Below are 26360 nucleotides of genomic sequence, written 5' to 3'. Positions count from 1 at the left end.
CATATCCCAAGGATTCTTAAATACTCCATCTTTGTTGATGATTGTCTAGTGTGACACTGTTCCTGTAATGCACAATTTTCAGGTGGGTGGATTCAATCAGCCCTTGATTATGTCCTCTAGTGGGTCTTGTACTGGGGACTTAGGTTTTCCATCCCTAAGTTTGCTGTTGTAGTTTTTACCACTAATGTCCCTGACTTGAATCTGACTTTGGATAATTAGCTGGTACCTTTTCAAAATTATGTATAATTTCCAGGCATATATTTTAATCAGATTTAACTCTAAATTTCATGTTAACATTTTACTTTTCTATTGTGATAAACCAGTAACTGTCCATAAGTACCTATCGGGTACTATTTTACAGAGCCAGCAGAAGATCTGTTTTAACCCATGAGCTGCAGCAAGGGGTTGTGCAAACATCCCCTGTGATGTGGCGAAATGACAGTTTTAGTCACTGTTTCAGATTTCTGTGACATGCATGTCAGTGGCTGGGAACTTGTAGTGTGCAGCTACTCCTGCATTTTTTTTTTTTTTTTATTGGCGTGTTCTTTGAGAAATAATTGTCAGAAGTTGCATTTCTGGCAGGAACATGAAGACTATGCTTGGAGAGAGAGAAAGAGTCTGAAACTGCATTTCTGGCAGGATCATATAACACTATGCTTTGAGAGAGAGAGAGAGAGAGAGAGAGAGAGAGAGAGAGAGAGCGTAATGCATATTGGGGCAGAAGAGACAGGCTGTCGCCAGTCTTCCCGCTTGCCAAATGGGTTGCCAGCTCACTCCGCACGCAGCAATGCAGGCTTAGCGCACTGCATCTACACCCACTATTTACCACTCTACTTCTGTTCCATTACCTGCCATTGACCTTACATTAGATTTTATGTTATTCTAAATAATTTTGACCCATGACTGCCATTCATCGGGTGATAATATTGTGGGAAATGCATAACGAAGTGCATACTTTTGAGTCCATATTAAATTTTTTTACTGTGCTGATCTTTCTAAAACCTTTGTTGTGCATTGTTGAAAGTCTCACACATAAAAGGTGTATGTTGCAGCTTGCCGGTACACCCCCACATGAGGTATGTCGTAGTCCATGGGTTAATGATGTACATGTCCCCAGCTCACAGGCTTATGGTTCAGCTCCTGACGTCACTCTGAGGAAGTTGGATGTATTGTAGGATAAATGTTTGCAGTTGTGTTTTGGAGCCGTAAGGTGTATGCATGAAACTCACATGAAAGTGGATATTAATGTACAGTCAAATACCGAAGACTGCCTCTCTTCCCTCTCACCCACTACTACATTCAGTGACGTCAAATGTTACATAATGGACTCAAGTATATATTTCTATTCATCTCTCCATAAGAAATCCAGCAACTAGAATGAGGGAGGGGAGATAACAGACTTTTATACTTGGCTGTACCTCCCCTCTGTATCTGTGAGGACCTCATCTTTCTGTCGTATGGCGTAAGGACCGTACGGAAATGTGGTATCGGCAGTGTATCCTTTGCCCCCCCTGCAAAAATGCAAACATTCTGTGTGGGGCCAGAGGGAGTTCATCAACCACTTACCATACACTTCTACGTACTGACTCATGAGTTTGGTACGAACCTCAGTGAGTGTGCGCATTGGTGTTTAAAAATCATAATACCTTGGGAGCAACTCAGCTTTACAATTGAGTGTTCATGGCTCCCAGCACCAAAGATCATGACGCCAGAGGCAAAGGTCCTCCATTTGTTTGGTAACATCATCAGAGGCCATTTTGGGTCCCACCTGTTGAATAGCAATGGCTCCAAGGTGAGTGAATGTGTGGGTAATAGCGCAAGATTGACTGAATGTCCTCAGGTTTCTAATGCCAATTTCCACATTTGTGTTTGCCTCTGAACTTTCTGCAGTTGGCAGATCCATAGACTCTGCTCAAGACTGTCGACATGTCTCATTTGTCATTTTTTCTAACTCCAAGTCAGTCCCTCAGGTGATAGCTTCGTGCAATACTGAATCTAATGAGATCCAGTGCTGCATCATCACACTGATCTGGGTGCCTGGTCATCCTCGTATCTACGAAAATGAGCAGGCTGGCTTACATGCAAATTCGGCTGTGGAGTTCGAGAAGACTTGGGACGTCGTTCATGATTTGTGGTCGAGTCTCTCCCTAGGAAAGAATTCAGTAAGTCTTGGGCAAAGCCAGTGAACCAGACACAATATACCATCATACAAACTAACGCTAGGCGACTGGCCATCTGCTAATCACCCAGTGGCCTGGAAGAGAGGGTATTAGGGTTTTTACAGATGAACATTACTCTCGACACATATGTCGCCTTACATAGAAAAACGATTTCCACCTCACTGTGACATCCGTGGTGTGGTGTTGTCTATCAGTCGTATTATCCTGCGCCGTAGGTCATATATTCGTAAACGTCTATATACCTATCTATAGCCTGACGCCTTAATCCCGCAAAGGGTGGCCACAGACAAAAATGCCTCCAAGTCGCTCTGTCACTCACCATTTGACTGCCCTCACCCCAGCTCGCTCCCCCCCTCCTTCATATACCCCTCAACTCCATCCCTCCACCTCATCCTTGGTCTCCCGTTCCCTCTCCCTCCCTCCACTCCACCTACATACACCCTCTTAGTTAGTCTTTCATTCTCCATTCTCTCCACATGTCCAAACCACCTCAGTGTACTTCTAATTTTCACAGTCACATGCACATCCACCCCACAACGTTCTTTCACTTATTCATTCATCAACCTGTCCCTTCATGTCACTCCTCCACATGCTTCTCTCAGGTAACTGCTCCCACTCTTGACCTGTTCCCTTCCTGCAAGGTCCACGTAAACGTGCTTCACTTATTAAATGCTGTGACGGGAGCAAATGTCCCCTTCACTCTTTCCACCATCTTGGGTAATGGGGATATATTGTTATGAATGAGAAGTTGATGGCTTTCTTGAGGGAGACCAAACTGATTAGAGTTATGTGACTTTCTTTTTCTGTTTGGTTGTGGCTTTTACTGCTTGGCTCTAAGCATTTATTTTGTTTTTTTGTGATGGGATGGAGAGATGACGTTTATGAAATGCTTCCTGCCGATAGTTTTGTTTCTTTATTGATGTCCCGTATATTAAGCTCTGTTCCTGGCAGTCGTCTGTAAATGTATTGGGCATTTGTATTTGGTGTTATGTTGGGCATTTGCAGTCGATTGTCTTCTACCGGGTAAACTATTTCATTTTTTGTACAAGTGTAAATAGTTTACATACATTTCAATAAGTTGTCATACTTGGGGTCCACAGTTTACGTAAATGGGATAGTTCATGTCACATCTGGTTCCCTGTCATATACTGATGACCCCTATATTGATACGCGTGCCTTGCCTGACAAACAACAGGTTGTGAGTGCCAGTGTGTAATGCAGAGAGGTATTACATATTTCCAGTCGATGGTGTTCTGTTGGGCAGGTATTTCGGCTGTTAATGTAGGTTTCCTGTGAATCTTTAGCTAGGTGTACCTATTTGTCACTCGAGGTCTTAGTGTAGGATAACAACTTGTTTGTTAGGATTCTCTGTGTTAGGGCATTAGCATAGGTTCATCTAGTATTCATGAACATGTTATTTGAGGCTAGTATTTTTTGTATGTTAATTTTGATTTTATATATATATATATATATATATATATATATATATATATATATATATAGATAGATAGATAGATAGATAGATAGATATATAGATAGATAGATAGATATACCGTATATAAAGTAGTCTTGTCAAGAACACACACACACACACACACACACACACACACACACACACACACACACACACACGCACACACACACACACACATTGACAGCCACGCTGCTTGTTTTTTCTTTTTTGATTCAAGGAAGAAAGAATCAAAGGCCAGGAGCCCGCAAACCGTTCATCAAAGAGAAAAAACAAAAACAATACAAAAGAGAGTCAAATTCAAGATCCGTTCATTTCGAGATGCCTGGACACACTGCACTGGAAAGACTGGAGATCATACAGCAGGATGTAGGAAGTAGGTTTACGTCCAAACACCTACTCACTCCCACAGCATAGTTTAATCCCACTCCGCGTATTACACCACCTCACCCCTCACTCCAACACCGCCCCTTCCCTCACATCCTTAGCTACCCAACCTCGCTCCCCAGTGTCACCTCCGTCTGTGCAGTACCTCACACATCACTCCGTGCTCCTGCCTTCCCATTGTTATACTACTTCTTCCCTCTTCTCCCCCCCCCCCCTCTCTCTCTCTCTCTCTCTCTCATTTCATCTTGTGTCTTCCTTCATCCCCTCCCCACCCTCTCTATCACTTTCCCTCCCTTCTTTTCTGCTCTCATCCTCTCAGCGTCTGTCCCTCCCTGCCTTCCTCCACTCTCCTTCCATCCCCTTCCCCTGTCCCGTAACCTAAGTTTATTTTGCATGTTCATATGTTATCGATATTAACTAAAAGGTCTGTTTATAGTTCCGTGCACATTACACACATGTCATTGTATTTAATGTTTGATATTGACGTAGATGTACTGGGTGAACTTGTTCATACATTGTATACACACATGTACAGCTCAGATTATTTTGTTATTTTATCGTTGTACATTTAAGCATACTCATTCACATAGGCTACTTATTCTCGTAGGAAGTGAAATTGGTTGGGATAGTCTGAAGACTTTTTCATTCTTTTATTCATATACTGGCTGATCGAGTTACGTATACTTAACGGGAGCTATATGGAATGCGTGAGAATATTGTAAATGTGTACAATTCCATACCCGATATCGGGATTAGTAAAATGTGTGGAGTAGACAGGACTCTAGCGATTGTGCTTATTTTTTGTTACATTAACAAAGACATGCACTGCATGCACTGACTTCTGGTACGTACAGTTATGGACGAAAGTTCGCATATTGTGTTATAGAATATTTGAGCATGTCCGTCACTTTATTCCCTGACGCATCATGTCAGTGACCAACATTTCGGGGCAGAAAGACATAACATTCTGCTTTGTGCTTGAGAATATTAGCCAGCAGAAATAAGTGAGGGGTTGACTAGCTGAAATATAAGGTGAACTTTTGTCCCCAACTAGGCTGACATATATGTTGGTCACGTGGTTGTAAAGCAAACTCTCAATTATCCTGCATAATTCAGGCAAGCCCTATGTCGGTTAAAGCAAAACACTGGATGTCGCATAGTACCCCCATTGGCTCAATATTCGGCGTTGAGCCAGACATTGCATTACTATCCGTCTCAAACCTCTATCCTGGAAACTTTATCACAAGTAAAAGATGAAAATTAACCATAAAATATGATAAAATAATGATATAGTACAGGAATAGGAATAACACAGCACAGGTTGGCTACCATTTATGAGCCAGATGATATACCTCAGTGCTGGATATTCCATAAAACAGCTGCGGATCTCTTCTTTTCGAAACTGGATAGTGCATTCCTTTGCCGGATGTTGCTTTAACAGAGCTGAGCCAGAAACGCCAGATATTGCATTCGATCGGATGATGCGACAAGGGACGATTGTGAGTTTACTGTAGTTTGATGACTTACTTCGTGCATACATGAGCAAAATATACATATATATATATATATATATATATATATATATATATATATATATATATATATATATATATATATATATAAATTACTGTATAACAATACGGGCGAACGTATATTCTTGCTTATGAAGGCATGTGTTTTCCCAAGAACTACACACAGTTGAGTAGAACTTTATACAGAAATATTTATTAACATAACAGTAATATTTCTATGCAATTTAGAAGAGATGATGGAAAGATAGGGTGGGAATGTGCATGGTAATGAAGTGAAATGTGAATTCTTAAAGAGCAGCTTTAGTCGACCTTAGTAAAATGATGAATGTAATTATATATATATATATATACTGTGGTTGGTGGGGGCGCTCACCGTCCACTCACTCAATGTAGTGCTGCTCTCTGGTGTCTGTCCTGTCCTCTCCTCCATCTTTCTTTCCTTCCATCTTCTTCTATCTTTCTTTCCTTCATTCTTTCCTTGTCCTTCTGCCTACGGGTAACTTTACACTCCCTCTTCTGTCTTTCATTCCTTCATTCTTTCCCCTTTCTTCTGCCTATGGGTGACTCTACACTGAGTGACAAGCCAAATGGTTTCCTGTACACAAGAAAGCTATTTACTCCGCTGGGTGGTAACCATATAACCAAATTTTGGCGCCTGGTGGTTTAGTGGGTATTGTGTTCCAGTCGGATTGAGCCGGTGAAGGTTTATATCCAAGGGGTGGTTGGGGTTGATTGCTCATGTAATGCCACTCAGGGATGAGTGAGGTTGGTCACTCTCATCTTAAAAGTCAGGAACAACTGCCTAGCCCCGGGCTCCTACGCTCCTCATGGGGCAACGTAGGATTGGATGATGGATATATATATATATATATATATATATATATATATATATATATATATATATATATATATATATATATATATATATATATATATATATATGCGTGTGTGTGTGTGTGTGTGTGTGTGTGTGTACTTTAAGTATACATGTATGGATGTATTTTTCATCATCATTGGAAAATGGGAGTCTGAGACATAAATAGACAGATAAATACAGAGAGAGAGAGAGAGAGAGAGAGAGAGAGAGAGATTTAGTTATAAGAGACTTTGTATTTCAAGGGTTAGGTATTGCCTTGAATAACTCCTTTCTGATGACTTATTAATTATTTAACTAATGTACGATCAATGTATTTCATTCAATATATGAGACTGTTGAGTGTTGGACATGATTATGCTGCTGTGTACAGCGACCTGGAGGCAACAGAGTAAACTATAGTAATATATCATTGGTGGGAAGCTGTTGAGGTGAATAATACGTGGTGATGACAAAGAGAATATTGGAAACTTAATTTCTGTCAGATTATGTGGAGACTGTTTTTTTTGGTATAACTCTAGTGTTCTATTTTCAGGTGGGAATGAATATGAGACTGGGAGTGTTTATACAGGGCAAGATTAACTCTTTCATGGTCGGGACAACTCTGATATTTTATTGCAGCTTATTTCAGACGATGTCATGCAGCTAAGAATAGTCAATAGGAAACTGAGAGTGTTAGTGTCTTAGAAACGTTCGCCATAGGTTTGCACTTAGTGTGAAATTTTTCCTAAACTGGATAATATCGCCTTGAGGAAACATAGCTAAAATACAGATCGTACTAGATGGGTTCAGCAAATTCATCATGGCGTAGTGCAGGTAACAGGGGGAAGATGTCTACGTAGTGAAGGTATGTAAATTGTTGGGCGATTGTAATTAAGAAAAAAGTGATCCTACTGGAGAGATTACAGTGGGACCCACCCAACTCTTCCTGATCCCATGGTTTGTCCCCCCCCCCTTTTCTCTCTCTCTCTCTCTCTCTCTCTCTCTCTCTCCTACACGTATAGTATGGTAGATACACCGTGTAACGATTCAACGCCCCCATCTGGTAGACAGTGCCTCCTCCGGGTCTAGCCAGCATCCTTTCCACGGCGAAGGGCAGGAAAATTGCTGTAGAGAGAGACCAGGTAAAAGTGGAGATCGGGTAATGGAGAAGGAAAGGATCAAAAAGAGATGTGAAGATTATTAGAGATTGAAGGGGATGGGGAAGAAAGGTAATAATTAAAGAAATGAAGAGGAGAGGAAGTGGATAGAAAAGGACGAAAAGGGGAGGTGGGGGGGGAGGAAGGAAGGATGGGAAAGAGGGAAAAGAGGTGAGGGTTATGACTGAATTTGATGGGGATGCAGTTCGAAGCTACTTTAATCTCCTGAGAATGACGATAGAGCGAAGAGTATTTCAAAGGGAGAGAAATGGCAGTGAACGAAGAGGACGGGCGCGAAAGATGTGTGGGGTGTAAGACTGGAGTTAACGAGGGTGCACTTATAACTTTTAGTAATCCTCTACGAATAAAATGGCAGGACGGAAAAAGAAAACGAGTTGTGAAAAGCCTTCCTGCTTTTCTGTCCTTCTCTCTTAAAATCATAGAATAGTTTCTTTACTTATAATCTTCCCTACATCAAACACCAACTAAAGAGTCAACATGTCTCTTGATGTTTGCTTTCCTTTGTACTTTGTACTTAGTATTCCTTTGGTGAAAAGCACAACGACCCTGCAGTAGATCCATCAGGCCCAGACAAACGATGGACCTGGTTACAACATGACTTCCAAAGGTGTACATTCTCTCTCTCTCTCTCTCTCTCTCTCTCACACACACACACACACACACACACACACACACACACACACACAGTTTCGCATATATATATATATATATATATATATATATATATATATATATATATATATATATATATATATATATACACACACACAGTTTCGCATATATATATATATATATATATATATATATATATATATATATATATATATATTTAACCTATTGGAGCCCATTGTCCAGAGTATTGGACAGAACTGGAATTTTTCAAGTCTTTATAGACTTTAGGGACCTATGAGCTTCGCGACTATGAGCCGATAGGCTTAGTGCCCTCCCAGTGCAATGCCTCACCCAGCACCCCTGGGATCCAATGGGATATATATATATATATATATATATATATATATATATATATATATAAGCACACACCTACTCCCAGTAAGAGAGAGAGAGAGAGAGAGAGAGAGAGAGAGAGAGAGAGAGAGAGAGATTAAATGTATGTGAAACATAATGTTTTCATTTTTCTGTCCACCAGGTGCCAAACCCGTCTTCTGGTCTGATGGACTATGCCACCACGATGAGGCCCGAGTACCACCAGGCTATCATTGACCTCATCCATCATTACCGCTGGGATCACATCATTTACCTCTACGACTCACACGATGGTCAGTACTAAAGCATTTTACCATTTTCAGCCCATACTTTGCTAGTATACTGTATTATCAGCGGCATTTTCTGCATACTTACTTCAGGTTGCTAAGACTTACAATACTCATTTTTCTTCAACATTTAAATCTAGGACTCCCACGACAATCAGCGCTCCTGCGTTTTACCATGATTATCCTCTGTCTCTTCCGTTTTTTTTTTTCTACAATTTCTTCTCGTGCAGGGGTCCGCAACCCACCTTTTTCCAGACAAATGCAGCCGGAAAAAAACACAAGCCGCCGATGAAGGAAGTTTAAATTTCTTGCTATGCGGACTGTAAGATGGTTATTATTCCATGTATTTTTGGCCAGGTAGTTGAAGTACTTAGAGCAAAGTACTGGAGTTTACATTCTGAAGTAAAAAGACTCGTTAGACGTGATAAGAGGAGGCTATATGATGAAAAGGCGACAGAGACAGAAATTAAATTAAGTAAAAATGACGGTCAGAGCACAAGAGCAGCGTATCAGGCCATGAAGGAGTTAACTGGGACTGAAAAGAGAAGGAGGGAAATACCTGTACGAGATAGAAATGGTAATTTGATGACTAAAGATTTGGATATAAAAGGAAGGTGGAAAGAGCACTTTGAATCTGTTCCAAATAGACCAATCCCAGCTGAAGAGGACATTTTGCCAGCCGAGAGAGATTTGCAGATAGAAACAGGGGATATAACCTTGGAAGAGGTACCAAAATCTATAAAGGAGTTAAAGAATTTTAAGGCCCCAGGAGAGGATGGAATATTCCCTGAAATGCTTAAGGTGGAAAATAACGAGATGATGAATGCGCTTTTGAAACTTTTTAATGTGGCTTGGGATAATGGTGGAATTCCAGAAGAGTGGAAAAATGGAGTGATTATAAAAATACCAAAAAAAGGGAGATTTAAGTGTGTGTGGCAATTGGAGGGGGATAACTTTGACACCTGTAATTGCAAAAGTCTTTTCCAAAATCTTGTTGAACAGAATAGAGCCAGTAATTGATAAAATTTTAAGAGAAGAGCAAGCGGGATTTAGAAAGGGTCGAGGTTGTAATGATCAGATTTTTATTGTAAGGCATCTAATGCAACAAGCTAATGAGATGAAAATGCTACTTAGTATGTGTTTTGTGGATTTTGAAAAGGCGTTTGATAGTGTTTCACGCGGAGCTATGTTGAAAATTATGAGATTCTATGGTATACCAGAAAAGTTTGTAAATATTATTAGAAGCCTGCATGAAGGTACTTTTTGTAAGGTAATGGTGGATGGTTCTTTGAGTGATCCATTTCAGGTTAGGTCAGGAGTGATTCAAGGAGGAGTTCTTTCGCCATTGTTGTTTGTTTTGGTTATGGATTATGTTATGAAAAAGGTTGTAAGGAGAACAGGTGCAAGAATTAACTGGAAAGAAAATAAGAAGCTGATGGATTTGGACTATGCTGATGATATTGTACTGATCTGCGGAAGTATTTACGAGATGCAGAGGGTGCTTGATTGTCTGGTAGAGGAAGGAGAAAAAGTGGGATTGGTAATAAATTGTGGAAAGACTGAAATTATTAATATGAACGTGGAGAACCAAATCGATTGTGTAATTGGGAATAATGTGGTGAAGAATGTAGAAAACTTTAAATATCTGGGAACTATTGTATCATCTAATGGATCATTAAACAATGAAATTGAGGAGAGGATTAGACAGGCTTGGCGAGCTGTTGGAATGTTGAAATCTATTTGGAATAATAATATGCTTTCAGTACATACTAAAGTGAAAATTTACAAGTCCATGGTTAGACCAATTTTAATTTATGGACATGAGTCATGGTACAGTACAATTGCAACAGATCAGAAAGTATTAGGATTTGAGAATAAAATACTGAGAAAGATTCTTGGGGTAAAGTGGCAAGACAAAGTTACAAATGCAAGAGTAAGGGATATTACGAGAGTGCAACCAGTTAATGAATATGTGAGACTGTCTCCCTGGAAGTGGCTGGGGCACATATAAAGAAAAGAAGGTAGTTTAATACAGGATGTGCCAGAGTGGACTGCTAGAGGAAGAAGAGGTAGTGGTAGGCCGAGGGAAACCTGGTTGAGGACAATGAAAAAAGAAGCAGGAGAGGAGTGTTGGTGGGACCTGAAGGAGATGGCAAGAGACAAATGTTGGTGGAAAGAGTTCATTGAGGCCCTATGCATCCCGTGGGGTGCCACAGGAAATGATTGATTGATTTATTGATTTTTGGAAAACAATAATCAGGGGTAAAAAATATAGGGTGTTTCACAAAAATGATAATAATGATAAATTATCCTCATTAATTGTTATATTCATTTACATGAACCAAAAACATACACAGAAATTAAAGACTGTATATTGTTACGGAACAGAGAAAGTTAACGTACACTTTAAGTGAGAATACTAAGAGTCACTACTGTCCCGTAAAGTTCCAGGTTCAAAACAAAAGAGTGAGGTAAAATTACAAGTTAAAGTTTAATGCTCAAACTAACAACAAAACCTTCAGGACTCATAAGGATAATGTAATGGCAAAAACAGGTTAAATATATGGTTAACTGCAATAGCCTCTATTAACACAAAATTAGGAAGGGTAAATTTACCTAAGTCAGCCCTAATAAAACGAAAATACACCGGGTAATGCTCAGTTAATGCAAGATAAATTATTACAGATCCAAACTAGTATCAAAAATGACTGACATAAAACCCAACATTAATCAAAAACCTCACTAGGCCTAAGAATTAACCTTATGCTACACAGTACAAGAAAAAATACAACAGTTATACTCAAATTACACACAGCTGCTAGATGTTTGGAGATTTCTTGAGCACTCACAATAATAATAACTGTACAGGGGAGGACAGAGATGTGAACAAAATGAGGAGCAGATCTAAGTGGCTATGATGCAGAGACTGAGCTCATTATATAGGGGCCAGCAGAGCTCGATACAACTTGTAAGAAGGACGCGCAAATGAAGCCATGGGGACAAAGAGTTGACAATCCCGCTCTGAATAACAAAGAGAACGACTTACTCTACTATAACGGTAGAAGGGGGGGACTGAGGCAGAACATGCTCGTGATCAAACATGCAGCAACTGTGCGTTAAAATTACACAAAGGATGATGAAATCATAGGCTATGTAACACCTCCCCACAAAGAAAAAGAAATTTACAAAGGAAATTTCTTATTACTCTAAAACAATCTGTCTAAAGTCTAGATAAGCAATCTGCAATAACATTTTCTTTCCCCTTGACATGTTGTATGTCTAATGAATACTCCTGAAGAAGTAGACTCCATCTTGTCAATCTCTGATTTTTATCTTTAAACTTACTAAGGAATTTCAGTGGGTTATGATCGGTATAAATGACTATGGGGTCAAAACCAGAACACAAATAAAATGAAAAATGCTGTAAACCCAAAATCAAGGCCAAAAGCTCTTTCTCAATAGTTGAGTAGTTCTTTTGAGGTGGAGTGAACTTCTTACTGTAATAAGATACAGGGTGTTCAATACCCTGATCATCCTCTTGCAGCAAAACAGCCCCAGCTCCTGTATCACTTGCATCAACAGCCATCTTAAAAGGCTTAGCAAAATTTGGAGTAGCGAGCACTGGCTGACTTAATAGAATAGCTTTAAGTTTGTTGAAAGAGGATTCACAGTTATCGGTCCAGACAAATTTAACTCCCTTTTTCAGTAGGTCTGTAAGTGGTGATACAAGAATAGAAAAGTTAAGAACAAATCTCCTGTAATAACCTACCATTCCCAAAAATCTTTGTAGCTCCTTCCTACTTTTAGGTCTGGGAAGATCACTTATAACCTGAACCTTAGCTCCTGGTGGTGCAACATGTCCATCACCAATTACATACCCAAGGTACTGAACTTTAGCTTGACCAAACTCACACTTTGATAAATTAGCTACAAGATTAGCATGAACCAAACGCTCAAGAAATTTACTGACATGGCATAGGTGATCTTTCCAGTTGTCACTGAAGATTAATACATCATCAATATAAACAACACACCCTGCCAAACCCTCTGTTACAACATTCATGAGCTTCTGAAATGTGGCTGGTGCATTCTTCATACCATATGGCATTACTGAACATGCAAAAGTCTTTCCTAGTGTTACAAAACATGAGATCTCCCTAGCACGTTCAGTCATAGGTACTTGCCAGTATCCCTTTAACAAATCAAACTTACTTATGTACTTAGCCTTTCCGATCTTGTCTATGCAATCTTCCACACGAGGGAGAGGGTAAGTGTCTGTTTTGGTTATCTGATTAACACGTCTGTAGTCAATGCAAAGCCGCTGTGACCCACCTGGCTTAGGGACCAGAGTGACGGGAGAACTCCACTCGCTCTGACAGGGCTCAATCATCTTGTGGTCCAACAGGTAGCCAAGCTCCTTCTGGATGAGAGGAACTTTCACTGGGTTCACACGGTAAGGAGGCAATTTAATTGGCTTTGCGTCTCCAACATCAACATCATGCATCAACACAGTGGTTCTTCCTGGAGTGGCACGGAACACTTGCGGGTACTCCTGCAGTAATGCCGAAAACTCCTGCCTTTCCTTGGGAGGTAGATGAGAAAGCTTAGTCTGGAGATCATTCATGATATCAGGATTCTTCCCCAAACTATCACTCAGGCTCATACTGCATGGGAGAGCTTCACTTGCAGACTCGGGTGGAACAGCTACAGTGCAGACTGGATTATTTTCGTCCCGCCTGTGATATAACTTTAGCATGTTGATGTGACATAGTTGCTTGCTCTTTCTACGATCTGGTGTGGCGATGACATAGTTGACATCACTGAGTTTCTTCTCCACGAAATAAGGACCACTAAACTTGGCTTGAAGAGGTTGCCCATGAACTGGTAGCAGAATCAAAACCTGATCTCCTGGCTGAAAGTGGCGTAACCTGGACTTCTTATCATACCAAGTCTTCATCTTCTCCTGAGCAGCTCCAAAATTCTCTCTCGCCAGCTGTAAAGCAGTGGACAGCCGTTCTTTGACCTTCATCACATACTCCAGCAGATTGACGTCATCTTCCTCCGAGAGCCAGCATTCCTTGAGTAACTTAAGGGGTCCTCTTACTTCATGGCCAAACAGTAGTTCAAAAGGTGAGAAGCCCAGTGATTCATTTGGAGATTCTCTTGCGGCAAACACAACGAATGGAATACCTTTATCCCAGTCTTTCTGATGTTCCAAACAGTATTTCTTGAGCATCGATTTGAGTGTTTGATGATATCTCTCCAACGCTCCTTGGGTCTGGGGATGGTAAGCTGAAGAGGTGATCTGGGTGATGCCCAACTCTTTCAGAGACTGCTTGAAAACATTTGACATGAAATTACTTCCTCGGTCTGACTGTACCTCCTTGGACAGACCAAACTTTGTGAAGAACCCTAGCATTTCCTTAACCACGTTCTTTGCTGAGATATTTCTAAGTGGAATGGCTTCAGGATAACGAGTAGCCATATCAATCAGGGTCAACACATAAGAAAATCCTGAAGAAGTCTTAGGAAGAGGGCCCACAATATCCACCAACACACGGGTGAATGGCGCCTCAAAAGGAGGAATAGGAACTAGAGGTGCAACCTTTTCGGTCTAATTACACTTCCCCACAACTTGACAGGTGTGACAAGACTTACAATACCAGGAAACATCCCTGAAGATACCTGGCCAGTAGAAGAGTTTCAAAATGCGTGCCACAGTCTTCCTCACTCCAAGGTGTCCTGCCAAACTGGAATCATGAGCCACTCTAATGATATCCTGCCTACAAACACGAGGGATGACAACTTGATGTACAACCTCCCATTCACAGTCGGCTGATGCTGTTGGGGGTCTCCACTTCCTCATAAGTACTCCTGACTTTACATAATAACAAGTAGAAGCACCGGCTGACTCTTCTTCACTGTAAGCAGAGTTAGCTAGACCTTTCAACTCAGGGTCAGCAACCTGCAACTCAACCAACTCTTGACGAGACAAATTATTAACACTACGGGGTACTGCCTCATCTGGTGAGTGGTCCAAATTAGCAAGAAAAATGTCAGCTAGGATAACATCATCATCATCATTATCCTCTAAATCACCAGTAACTTTAGACTTAGCCCTAGTGACAGCACATGCAGGGAACACATCAGGGACATCACAATCCTGGGTCGAAGCCACTGGCTCACTAGACAACTGAAGAGCTGGACACACTTGACTTCCACCAATATCATTTCCAAGTAAGAAAGTTACACCTGACATTGGGAGTGTCTCAACCAACCCAACCATAATGGAACCATTAACAAAACCAGACTCTAAATTCACTCTGCACAGAGGAACAGAGAAGTAATTATTCCCTACACCTTGTAAGATTACAGTTTCATCAGAGGAATTAACATTAGAGCCTAGAACACTGGTCAGCATAAGGGATTGGCAAGCACCTGTATCACGATATATTTTAACTGATTTCCTGTCATTACTGTCCAGAGGACTGACAAAACCATCAGACAGGAAATTAGCACATGAACTCTTGAGAGTGTCACCCACGTTACTGCTCAAAAGAGGAGCTCCATCATGAGAATTTAAGTTACCCCTCAAAGCAGGTTCAGTTAACTCAGTTAAAGAATTCTGGGAACTCTCAAGAGTGGACATTAGACCAATTGACTGAATATTTAAAGACTCCTTTTTGTTCACATCACGCTGTCTCCTGAAACATCTCTCCGTAGTATGACCAAGCTTACTACAATAAGTACATTTACTTTTCTGAAATCTAGAGGTGAAGCTGGTATTTACTTCCTGAGAAACAGCATCCTTATTCTCTTTCCTGTTACCTGTACTCTGAGTAGAGGCAACGTACTTACTCTCAGCTTTCCCTTTTTCTTTAGAATATCTCTTGTGAGTGAGAACATATTCATCAGCTAAAACTGCAGCATCAGACAAATTATCTATTCTTTTCTCATCAAGATATAGGCTTACATCTTTATAAATACACCTCTTGAAGTCCTCCAGCAAAATCATCTGCTTAAATTTACCAAAATCAGAATCCACATTCTTAGAATTTAACCACTGCTCTAACAGATCTTCTTTGATTTTTGCATACTCAACATGGGATTGCTTATCTTGCTTGTAAGTTGTCCTAAATTTTACTCTATAGGCTTCAGGAACAAGCTCATAGGCCTTAAGAATCAAGCTCTTAACTACATCATAATTATCAGATTGATCCTGAGGCAAAGATGCATAAGTTACTTGAGCTTTACCGGTGAGAACAGTTTGAAGGAGTACTGGCCAATACTTTTTGGCCAATTAAAACCTGTAGCTACCCTCTCAAACAACTGAAAATACTTTGTTAAATCAGATTCATTAAAAGGAGGGACAAGTTTAACATTTTTAGCCACATCAAAATCATCAGAGCTAGATGATCCAGTTCCACCTTGTTTCATGCGATACTCATGGTCTGCCTGAATCCTAGCAATTTCAACTTGTGCCTCAGCCTCCTTAGAACGGGCCTGAAATTCCGCCTCCTTAGCCTGAGACTCAGCCTCCTTAGCACGTGCTTGAAATTCAGCCTCCTTAACACGAGACTCCGCCTCCTTAGCCTGAGCCTCCTGCAGGGCTAGCTGTAACTTAGCTAATTCAATCTGCGTTTGCTCATTTGGAGGAGTTACATTAAACAAGCTTTCATTAATCATGTCAACAATTTGATCTTTAGAATGATGAGAGCGAACAACAATTCCCAATTGTTGAGCAACAAGCTTAAGTTCATTCTTTGTTCTGTTTTCTACATCACACACTGTTTGCACATTTGACAAAAAATCTTTGGCTTCTTCAAGTGTAGTAATAGTAGCCATCATGAATAAATCACAATCACAAAATATCAAACAATATCCTTATCATAATATCATGAATATCCTGATGAGAGGTCGCCAAATTTATGTTACGGAACAGAGAAAGATAACGTACACTTTAAGTGAGAATACTAAGAGTCACTACTGTCCCGTAAAGTTCCAGGTTCAAAACAAAAGAGTGAGGTAAAATTACAAGTTAAAGTTTAATGCTCAAACTAACAACAAAACCTTCAGGACTCATAAGGATAATGTAATGGCAAAAACAGGTTAAATATATGGTTAACTGCAATAGCCTCTATTAACACAAAATTAGGAAGGGTAAATTTACCTAAGTCAGCCCTAATAAAACGAAAATACTGTACACCGGGTAATGCTCAGTTAATGCAAGATAAATTAGTACAGATCCAAACTAGTATAAAAAATGACTGACATAAAACCCAACATTAAACAAAAACCTCACTAGGCCTAAGAATTAACCTTATGCTACACAGTACAAGAAAAAATACAACAGTTATACTCAAATTACACACAGCTGCTAGATGTTTGGAGATTTCTTGAGCACTCACAATAATAATAACTGTACAGGGGAGGACAGAGATGTGAACAAAATGAGGAGCAGATCTAAGTGGCCATGATGCAGAGACTGAGCTCATTATATAGGGGCCAGCAGAGCTTGATACAACTTGTAAGAAGGACGCGCAAATGAAGCCATGGGGACAAAGAGTTGACAATCCCGCTCTGAATAACAGAGAGAACGACTTACTCTACTATAACGGTAGAAGGGGGGGACTGAGGCAGAACACGCTCGTGATCAAACATGCAGCAACTGTGCGTTAAAATTACACAAAGGATGATGAAATCATAGGCTATGTAACAATATCAATATTTAGGGGTCCCACAAATTAAGTAGTTATTTCACTCACATACAAAAACACAGAAACTAAGACATGCTTTAGATTTCTTTTCACTCTAGCATTTCTGCTTTTGTCTTCTTCTCGATCATCTTTCGGTGCTTGAACACTGCCTTCAAGAGGTATTGCTTGTCTTCTTCATTTGTAGTAACTGAGGAGCTGAACTTTGCAACCAGCGCAATCCCTCTTTCTGCGCAATCGTTGACAACCGCCAGGCGTGAGACGCATTTCATTCCAAATTCGAAATTAGGACCGTCCTTCCAAGCCACTGGGGGCTTCTGCAGGAAGGATGAATCAATGTCCATTGCCGCGTTGAGATCCCTGGTCTCTGCTGTAACAAAGTCTCCGAGTCTCTTGTCCTTGAAAGAATCCGGACCGTTCTTCTCGAGGTGCTTCATTCCTTTTTTTGAGCCCGCCTTCTTAAGACTGTCACACATACTTTCAAGGTCCTCTGATTTTGGCCCTCTGCCAATAAAAAAAAAAAAAGTTAGTTCAACCAAGGCGGGTGGCATTTAAATGCTGTGGTTCCCTGCTTCATTGAGTCACGGAGTGCCTTCTTCTTCAAGCACTTCCAGATTCTGCAGAAACTCCAGATCTTCACGAGGGCAACAAAGAGACAGATGTTGGTGATGCCTTTGAGCTCACGTGGCGCCATGTTGAACTGATTTTGAAAAATAAAAAAAATTAGCACACAAATAGCCTGGCCCAGTGGTAGGCTCCCAGTTTTCGGATTGGAGCCAGTCCAGCAGACGTTACTCCCAGAAACAGGAGAACCAGCTATAAAATATCCTTATAGCCATCACGTGGCTGTTTTTTTAGGAGCGACTCCTTTCTGACTTGAACAGTTTGTTCACAAAGCGCTGCCAACATTGTGCAAACAACATTGCTCTGTGGAGCGTCCAGTGCTTTAGTTACAAGGGAGCAATCAGTATGATTCCAGTGCTTCTGAAATCGCCTAAAAATCGCGATATCTGGTCCCGAAGACAGCCCCACTTCCGCCTCGAACACACGAGCAACCACAATATCATAAATATGATGTCTGCATGCTAATTGGAGCAACTTTCGGCCCAGAACATCTTCAATCTTTGCACAGGCACTGAACAAAAGTCTGGTGTTGTGGTGTCAAAAGAAAGACCAACGATCCTTCCTTCTTGGCTATGCTGTCTCAGTAAATCGCAACACACACGAGCAATCTCAGATCCAGCACCTGCATCAACTTTTGGGACTCCGAGAACTTTCCCCTGGCCATTGGCAGATACTAAGATAGCATTTTGATCTATTGTTCCTTCACCTGTAATATCTGGCAGGATCTTCCCATCAAAATGCAGAACCATGGGTTCTCCTACACAGAAACTTTCTTCTTGGTAAGCCTCTGTGACATGCTTTCTGAGAGATCGGCGTGCCTGGTACATCGTGGAAGGAGATATAGATATTCTTTCAAGTCTTGACCCAGTGATTTCACTACGATAGCATAGGACATTGCTGCATCATGATGTGACAAGTTCATCCGATCAACGGAGCCTTCCTTTGATATCAAATTCTTCAAGCCCCTTGAAGCGGGCAGAGGCGTGGAAGTGACTGTTTCGAAACTAGGATCATCATTCTCTGAATCCGTTGTCGAAGAAGTGCAGTTTCCTGCATCGCTGTTGGCATGTTCAGTGGCCTTCTTCACTCGCTGCTTTTCTTTTATCCGTCGTGCTTCTCACTTTGTCTCATTTCCTCTTCCTGATTCCCTTCTTGTGCAGTTTTCCATGCACTCCCTCCATGCTACTCTCTGCTGGGTGTTCCTGCTGGCCCTGGTAGAAGGATTTGTCCTCTTCAGTCTTCATCATTGCGAGGGCATTGCTGTGGATGATATAAAAAAAAAAATATCGTTCTTCATCTCTTCTTGTACACAGACTGATTCTTGTAGTCTCCTGCGGCTTTTTACCAGTTTATCGAACCGCGCCAAGAGAGCTTCCATCTTGCAAAGTGCATTGTCTCGTCTCGTGTAGGAATTCTGGCTCTGTGCTGGAAGAGAAGCATGGTGTCCAGGCAGAGATTCAGACATTTGATTCTGCCCAGCTTTTGCTGTGTTTGGTGGTACTTCACTTTCTTCAAAACTAGTAGTTTTGTCGGTAAACGGCAACCTAAAATGTCTGCATTTGGCTGTCCAATCAACCACACCTTGTAAATGTTTTGAGTGTCCATCGCACCACACACTCACAACCTTCCTGGCTGAGTGCTCGGTGCAGACTAAACAAAGTGTCAGTTTGCGGGACCATACTGTGTCAGTAAGGTAAATGACGCCATTTATTGCACTTAAGCAGGACTCTTTGGACTTAGAACACATAGTAGGTTTTGGACAGTCAAATACCCCGATGCATTGAAAAAAAAAAAAAATGTTACTTGTAACCTAACCTAACCTATAGTGAATTGTTCATACTATTGAGTAACGATGATAGATAAATACTTGAGAGAGAGAGAGAGATAGAGAGAGAGAGAGAGTCTGTATTACGTAAAACATAATTGTTATTGAAAGGACTGTCTGGTAATTAACAAATCACGAGGAGAGAAATTTCTATCTATCTATCTATAGCTCGACGCCCTAATCCCGCAAAGGGTGGCCGCAGATAAAACGCCTCCAAGTCACTCTGTCACCCACCATTTGACTACCCTCCCTCCAGCTCACCCCCCCCTCCCTCATATACCTCTCAACTCCATTCCTCCACCTCATCCTCGGTCTACCCCTCCCTCTCCCTCCCTCCACCTCACCTACATACACCCTCTTAGTCAGTCTTTCGTTCTCCATTCTCTCCACATGTCCAAACCACCTCAGTGTATTTCTCCTAATCTTCTCAACCACATCCACATCTACCCCACAACGTTCCTTCACTTCTTCATTCGTCAACCTGTCCCTCCACGTCACTCCACATGCTCCTCTCAAGTAACTAATTTCCACTGCTCTCACTCTTGACTTGTTCCCCTCTTGCAAGGTCCACGCCTCGCTTCCATACGTCAGGGTAGGGATCACAATACCATCATGCAGTGACTTCTTAACTTCCATACTCACCTCCCTATTTCTCATCACTGCTTTCAGTGTACCAACAACCTTCCTTCCCTGCTGTACCCTTTCACGTACTTCATCCCCCATAGTTCCATCCTTACTCATCACACTACCCAAGTACTTGAATGCACTCACATTCTCCATATCCTCACCATCCAACCTCACTGCACACTCTGTGACTTCATTCCTCTCAAACACCATAACTTTACTTTTGTTTACATTAACTTTCAGCTTCCTCCTCCTACACACTGTCCCAAATTCATTCACCAACCCTTGCAACTCCCATTCATCTTCACTCAACAATACTGTATCATCAGCAAACAGCAACACAGGAAGCTTCCAAATCTCACCCTCATTCATTAGGGCCTGCCCCACATCCACTGCCCTACCTTGCACCTCCTTTACAACCCCATCCATATATATATTAAACAGCCATGGAGACATCACACACCCTTGTTTCAGTCCCACATTGAGATCAAAGAACTCACTCAGCTCACTATCCACTCGCACCGTAGCCCTAGCTCCCTCGTACATACTCTTCACAGCACTCAACAATTTCCCCTCCACTCCATATATTCTTAATACCTTCCACATACCTTGCCTATCTATTCTGTCATAAGCTTTCTCCAAGTCCATGAAGGCAGCATACACTTTCCTTCCCTTCTCTAGATACTTCTCCACTAAACATCTTAGAACAAATATCTGATCTACACACCCTTTTCCCTTCCTAAATCCCCCTTGTTCTTCTCCAACTAGCTCCTCTGTCATATGCCTAACCCTATCAATGAGTATTCTACCATATATTTTACCAGTCACACTAAGAAGGCAAATACCCCTATGGTTACCACATACTTCTCTCTCCCCTTTTCCTTTGTACAGAGGAACAATTATACCTGATTTCCAGTCCTCTGGAACCCTTCCCTCTTCCCAAGCCAATCTACACAACTTCCATATCTACTCCACAACAATCTCACCCTCATACCTAAGCATTTCACCACACACTCCATCAATTCCTGGGGCCTTTCCCAGCTTAATCTTCTTCATCGCTTCCACTACTTCCGCCCTACTGATCTCTTCCTCCCTCCTCTCATCTCTTCTTCTCCAAGCCATTCCCCAACCACTTATACTCACACTGCTCTCACTCTCTACATTCAACAAATCCTCAAAGTGCTCCTTCCATCTCAATTTCTCTCTCTTCTCCACCTATTATTCCTATCTTTCACTCCCCTATTATTTCCCCTTTCACACTGCCTTACTTTCTTTACCTCCTTCCAAAACAATTTCTTACTCTCCCTCCATTTCACACTCAGATTCCTCCCAAACTCTTCATCCACTTTCTTCTTACTCTCCTTCACCAGTCTCTTAACCTCCCTTCTCCTGCTCACATATATCTCTCTCTTCTCTCTCTCATCTTCTCCCCTACCTCTACTCGCCAACCATTCACTATATGCCTTCTTCTTTTGTTCCACAGCTCGTTTCACCTCATCATTCCACCATGCTGTCCCTTGCACACCCTTGCATCTCCTCCTCACTCCACAAACACCTCACACGCTGCGCCTATCTCTTCCGTGAATATCTTACATACGTCTTCCACCCCTTCCATCTGCTCTAGCTCATACCTTCCCAATCTTTCTTCCACTATGCTCTTATACTCTGTCATTTTCTCACTATCTTGCAATTTCTCCACTCTTCTCACAGGAGCTGCTTCCTCCTGTCTTCCCCTTCGCATCCTAAACCACTTTCTTTGCATCTTTACCTTGGCCATCACTAAGTGATGGTCCGAGACTCCATTCCCCCACCCTCTCCACACTCTTGCATCCAACACTTGTCTTCTCATTCGCTCATCCACACACAAGTAGTCTATCATTGCCTTTCGTTCAACAAGTTCACCATCCATCCTCCTCATTACTCTCCATGTATACCGGTGGATCATCTTATGACGAAAGTAGGTGTTGGCTATTGCCAACCCCTTACAAGCACAGATGTCCACCAAAGTACTACCATTCCCATCTACTTCAGCTGGCACACCCCACTGACCAACCACTCCATCCACTCGTACATTCCCAACTTTGCCATTCATGTCTCCAATCAACAGCACTCTCTCGCTCCTCTCAAACTTGTCCATACATGCTTCTACTCTCGCCCAAAACTCATCTTTCACTCTTGCCACTCGATCCTCTGTTGGAGCATACACACGTACAATCGCCCATGCTTGTATACCTACTTTCATCCTCACCCATACTTTCATCCTCACCCATACAATCCTTGCACCCACTGTTCCATACTCTCTTATATTCTCCTTCCACTTCTTGCTTATCATCAGACATACTCCCTCTCTTGCCCTCTCATTCTCACTGACTCCCGCACATATACCTACTCCTACACCATATTCCCATTCTCTCACCCTTTCACCTTGTCATTTAGTTTCAGTCAATCCACATATATCCACTTTTGCATCCTCAAGCACCTCAACAATCTCTCTCTCTTTCACTTCATCATTCACTCCTCTCACATTCCATGTTCCCACCCTAAGAATGTCCTTTGTCCGTTCCTTAGTCGTCAACGTATGGTCCGTCCGGGTCCGAGGTGCTTTATTCGCTTTTTTAGTTAGTTCTTTTTATGGGGTGGGGCACTAACCCACCACCAACCCTTTTAGTCGCCTCGTACGACAAGCAGGGATACTGGGGGAGTATTCTTGAAACCCCCCTACCCCCAGGAGGTAGGGAGAGATATTTAATAAAGAAAACGCTGTTCACACTCTTTTGCCAAATCATCAATGTCCTCACCATGAGATGACTAATTGTGCCAGTATTATAATGCGAGCACCTACCAATATGGCTCATTCTTCTGTAAATATAATCGTCCATTAAAATTGACTAGTGCTTGCCCGCAAAAATTTCCGGCATTAATTAATAGTCTTTCCGTCAAAAAATGTTTGCAAATATCATTATTTTTGTTTTCATGCCGTTATTGAGCCCACAGTAATAATTTAGACAAAAAAGTCGAAAAAAATATTTTTGCATCTTCTAACGCATCGAAGATTTCTGACAATTTCGCGTCGTCGCGTCGCGCGTGATCGGTATTTTTTTTTTTTTTTCAAGTTTTTTGACATTGCCTGGACTTATCCCGACCTAAAGCAGAAAGAATTAGATCGATATCCATTACGGTTCTTGTGAAACAAACGAACAAACGCATAGGCAGACACACTTTCACAGCTTGACTTTATTACTTAGAACCCGCCAGCACAGGATGGCTTTGTTAAGGTTATGAGAGAGATTCGTCGTATAAAGGGTTCGGAGCAGAGTCTTTCAGCATTCAGGTTGATGTGAATCGCTCAGCTGAATAAAAGCGTTTGGCGTTCGCTGGAATAAAATACTATAGAGGACCTGGGGATGGGAGGGTTAATTTTTGTTATTAACGTTATTGCTAGTATGACTCACTCAACCGAGTAACTTGAAATCCTCTGTCGTTCTCAGGAAATTAATGCTAGGTGTGCCCCTATCATGAGACGGTTCCTTTCACTTCCTCCTCCACACTCAAGCACGCACATTTACTTAGTGCATTCCCTCGCACTCCATAGCACACACGCAATTAATCATGAGGTTAAGTTCGTCTTGACCTATAACTGGCAAAGTCAATTGATCGAGGCGAACTTGTTTCTCTATTTCTTAATCCCTTCTCCAGGTTTTTTGCTTTTATGTACTTCTTCTTTATTCTCTTGCCGTCCTATGTTTTTCCTCCAGCTTTCCATTCCTTTCCCGAAACATTTTTTATTTTCTCCAGTTATTTATACTTTTGCCTTTGTGTGTTTTTTCTCCACTTTTTCTTTCCCTTTTCCTCGTTTTATATCTATCTATCTATGTATCTATTGCCAGACGCCTCAGTCCCGTTTGGGGTGGCCACAAACAAATCGCCTCCAAGTCGCCCTGTCCCCAGCCATTTCACTCCCCTGCTCCCAACTCACACCCCCCTCACTCATATACCTCTCCACCCCATCCCTCCATCTCATCCTCGGCCTCCCCCTCCCTCTTTCCCCCTCCACCTCACTCACATACACTCTCTTCGTCAGTCTTTCACCCTCCATCCTCTCCACATGGCCAAACCACCTCAGTATGTTCCTCATAACGCTTCCTATCACATCCACATCAACACCACAACGCTCCTTTATATCCTCATTCGTCAGCCTGTCTCTCCATGTGACTCCATTTGTCTAATTTGTCTTTCTCTGCTCTTCGCACTTGTTCCATCCATTTGTTTTTTTCTGTTTTTCAGTCCTTTTTTTGTTTTCTCCTCCCTTAAATTCCTTTCTCATAAAGTACCTTCTAACACGTTTCCTCTTTTTTTTCTTTTTTTCTTTTTTTTTGTAGCCGTTTCCTTCACTTTTTTCGCTCTATCGTTCCATTCAGTCTCTCATTTTTCATTAATTCTACTCCAGTGCTTTGTTTTTTTCCCTTACTCTTCCTTACTTCACTCCCTCGATTTATTCTTTCTTTCCTTTTTCAGCGATTCCTGTGTATTTTATCCTATTTCTCTTCTACATCCTCATAAACTCAAACATCCTTGTTTCCGTCTCTAACCCCTTTCCCTCCTTTTTCCTTTTCTCCGTCCCTTCCTCTCTTTGCTAGTCCCTCTCTCCTTTTTTCTCTCTCTTCCTTCCGTTTCCTCTGCCATGCTTCTCCCTTCCCAGTTCTTCCCTCTTCAGTTCGAGCCTCGTTTTTCTCTTTTTGCCATTAAAAAGCCTCATTTCCTCATACGTATTTTTTTTTTCTTTTTTGTGCCCGTCTCTTTTAAGTTCCTCTCTTCTCTCTCACCCTTTCCCCCCGCCCCCGCCCTACCTCCCTCTTCAACTGTCCTCAAACATTCCTCCCATCCCACTTTTCCTCCCATCCGATTTTTTACCTTTTCATCAATTTTCCTATTTATTTTCATTTTTACCTCTCTATTCCCTTATTTTTTTTTTCCTCTTTACTTCCTCTTTTCCCGTTCTCTTCCCTGCCATCTTCTTCAAGCGTACCCCACCCTTCCCTTACCATTCATACCTCTCTTTTCTAGCCTCCCTCTTTCATGTCTCTTTTTCATTCTTGCTCCCCCTGCAATATCTCTTCCTCTTGCCTTTTTCCGTTTCCTCTTGACTGCCTCCTTCTTCACTCTCTTCTTCCAGTCACACATCTCCCTTTGTCCTACCTCTCCCTCTTTTCCCTTCCCTCTTATCTCTATATTCTACTCTACCTCGTCCTCCTGCATCCTTCCATTTCAAGTTCTTCCTTTCATTTATATCTCTATTCTTTATCACATACTTCCTGTTTAAATACTTCTTTTCCGCCCCTGTCCCTTCATGCCTTCTCTTTTCTTCCTCCCCCTTCCCAGTTTTTCTCCCTCTCCCTCTCCCTACAGCTTCCCTTGTATAGTGACTCTTCCCTCCCATTCTATTCCTGTTCTCTTCCATTCACACACCTATCTCTTCCCGACGTCTTTTTTCGACGCATTCTCTCTTTTTGCTCTAAAAAAAAAAAAAAAAAAAATCCGTCTTCCTTACGTCTTTTTCCTTTTTCATACCTTGCCCCTACCCTTCTCTCTCTCTCTCTCTCTCTCTCTCTCTCTCTCTCTCTCTCTCTTCCAAAATATTTTGTGCACCCAAAAATATCAGCCCCAGTGCGTCTTCCACATCAGTCCATGGCCGTCATAG

The 26360-nt window shown here is 41.6% G+C and overlaps 1 protein-coding gene across 1 annotated transcript in view; it reads left to right on the top strand.

Moving 5' to 3' along the window:
* Positions 1-26360, top strand: part of LOC145403705 (glutamate receptor 1-like) — a 1124056-nt gene that overhangs the window by 41673 nt on the left and 1056023 nt on the right. Inside the window, exon 3 of the mRNA XM_080275390.1 lies at positions 8752-8881. Coding sequence (XP_080131516.1) covers positions 8752-8881 — 130 coding nt within the window. The remainder of the gene's footprint in view (positions 1-8751; positions 8882-26360) is intronic.

Source organism: Coenobita brevimanus, chromosome 61, assembly GCF_032717465.1.
Source record: "Coenobita brevimanus isolate Jiangsu-jjx chromosome 61, ASM3271746v2, whole genome shotgun sequence".
In the NCBI taxonomy this organism is placed as follows: Eukaryota; Metazoa; Arthropoda; class Malacostraca; order Decapoda; family Coenobitidae; genus Coenobita; species Coenobita brevimanus.
This window is presented reverse-complemented; position numbering and strand designations above follow the sequence as displayed.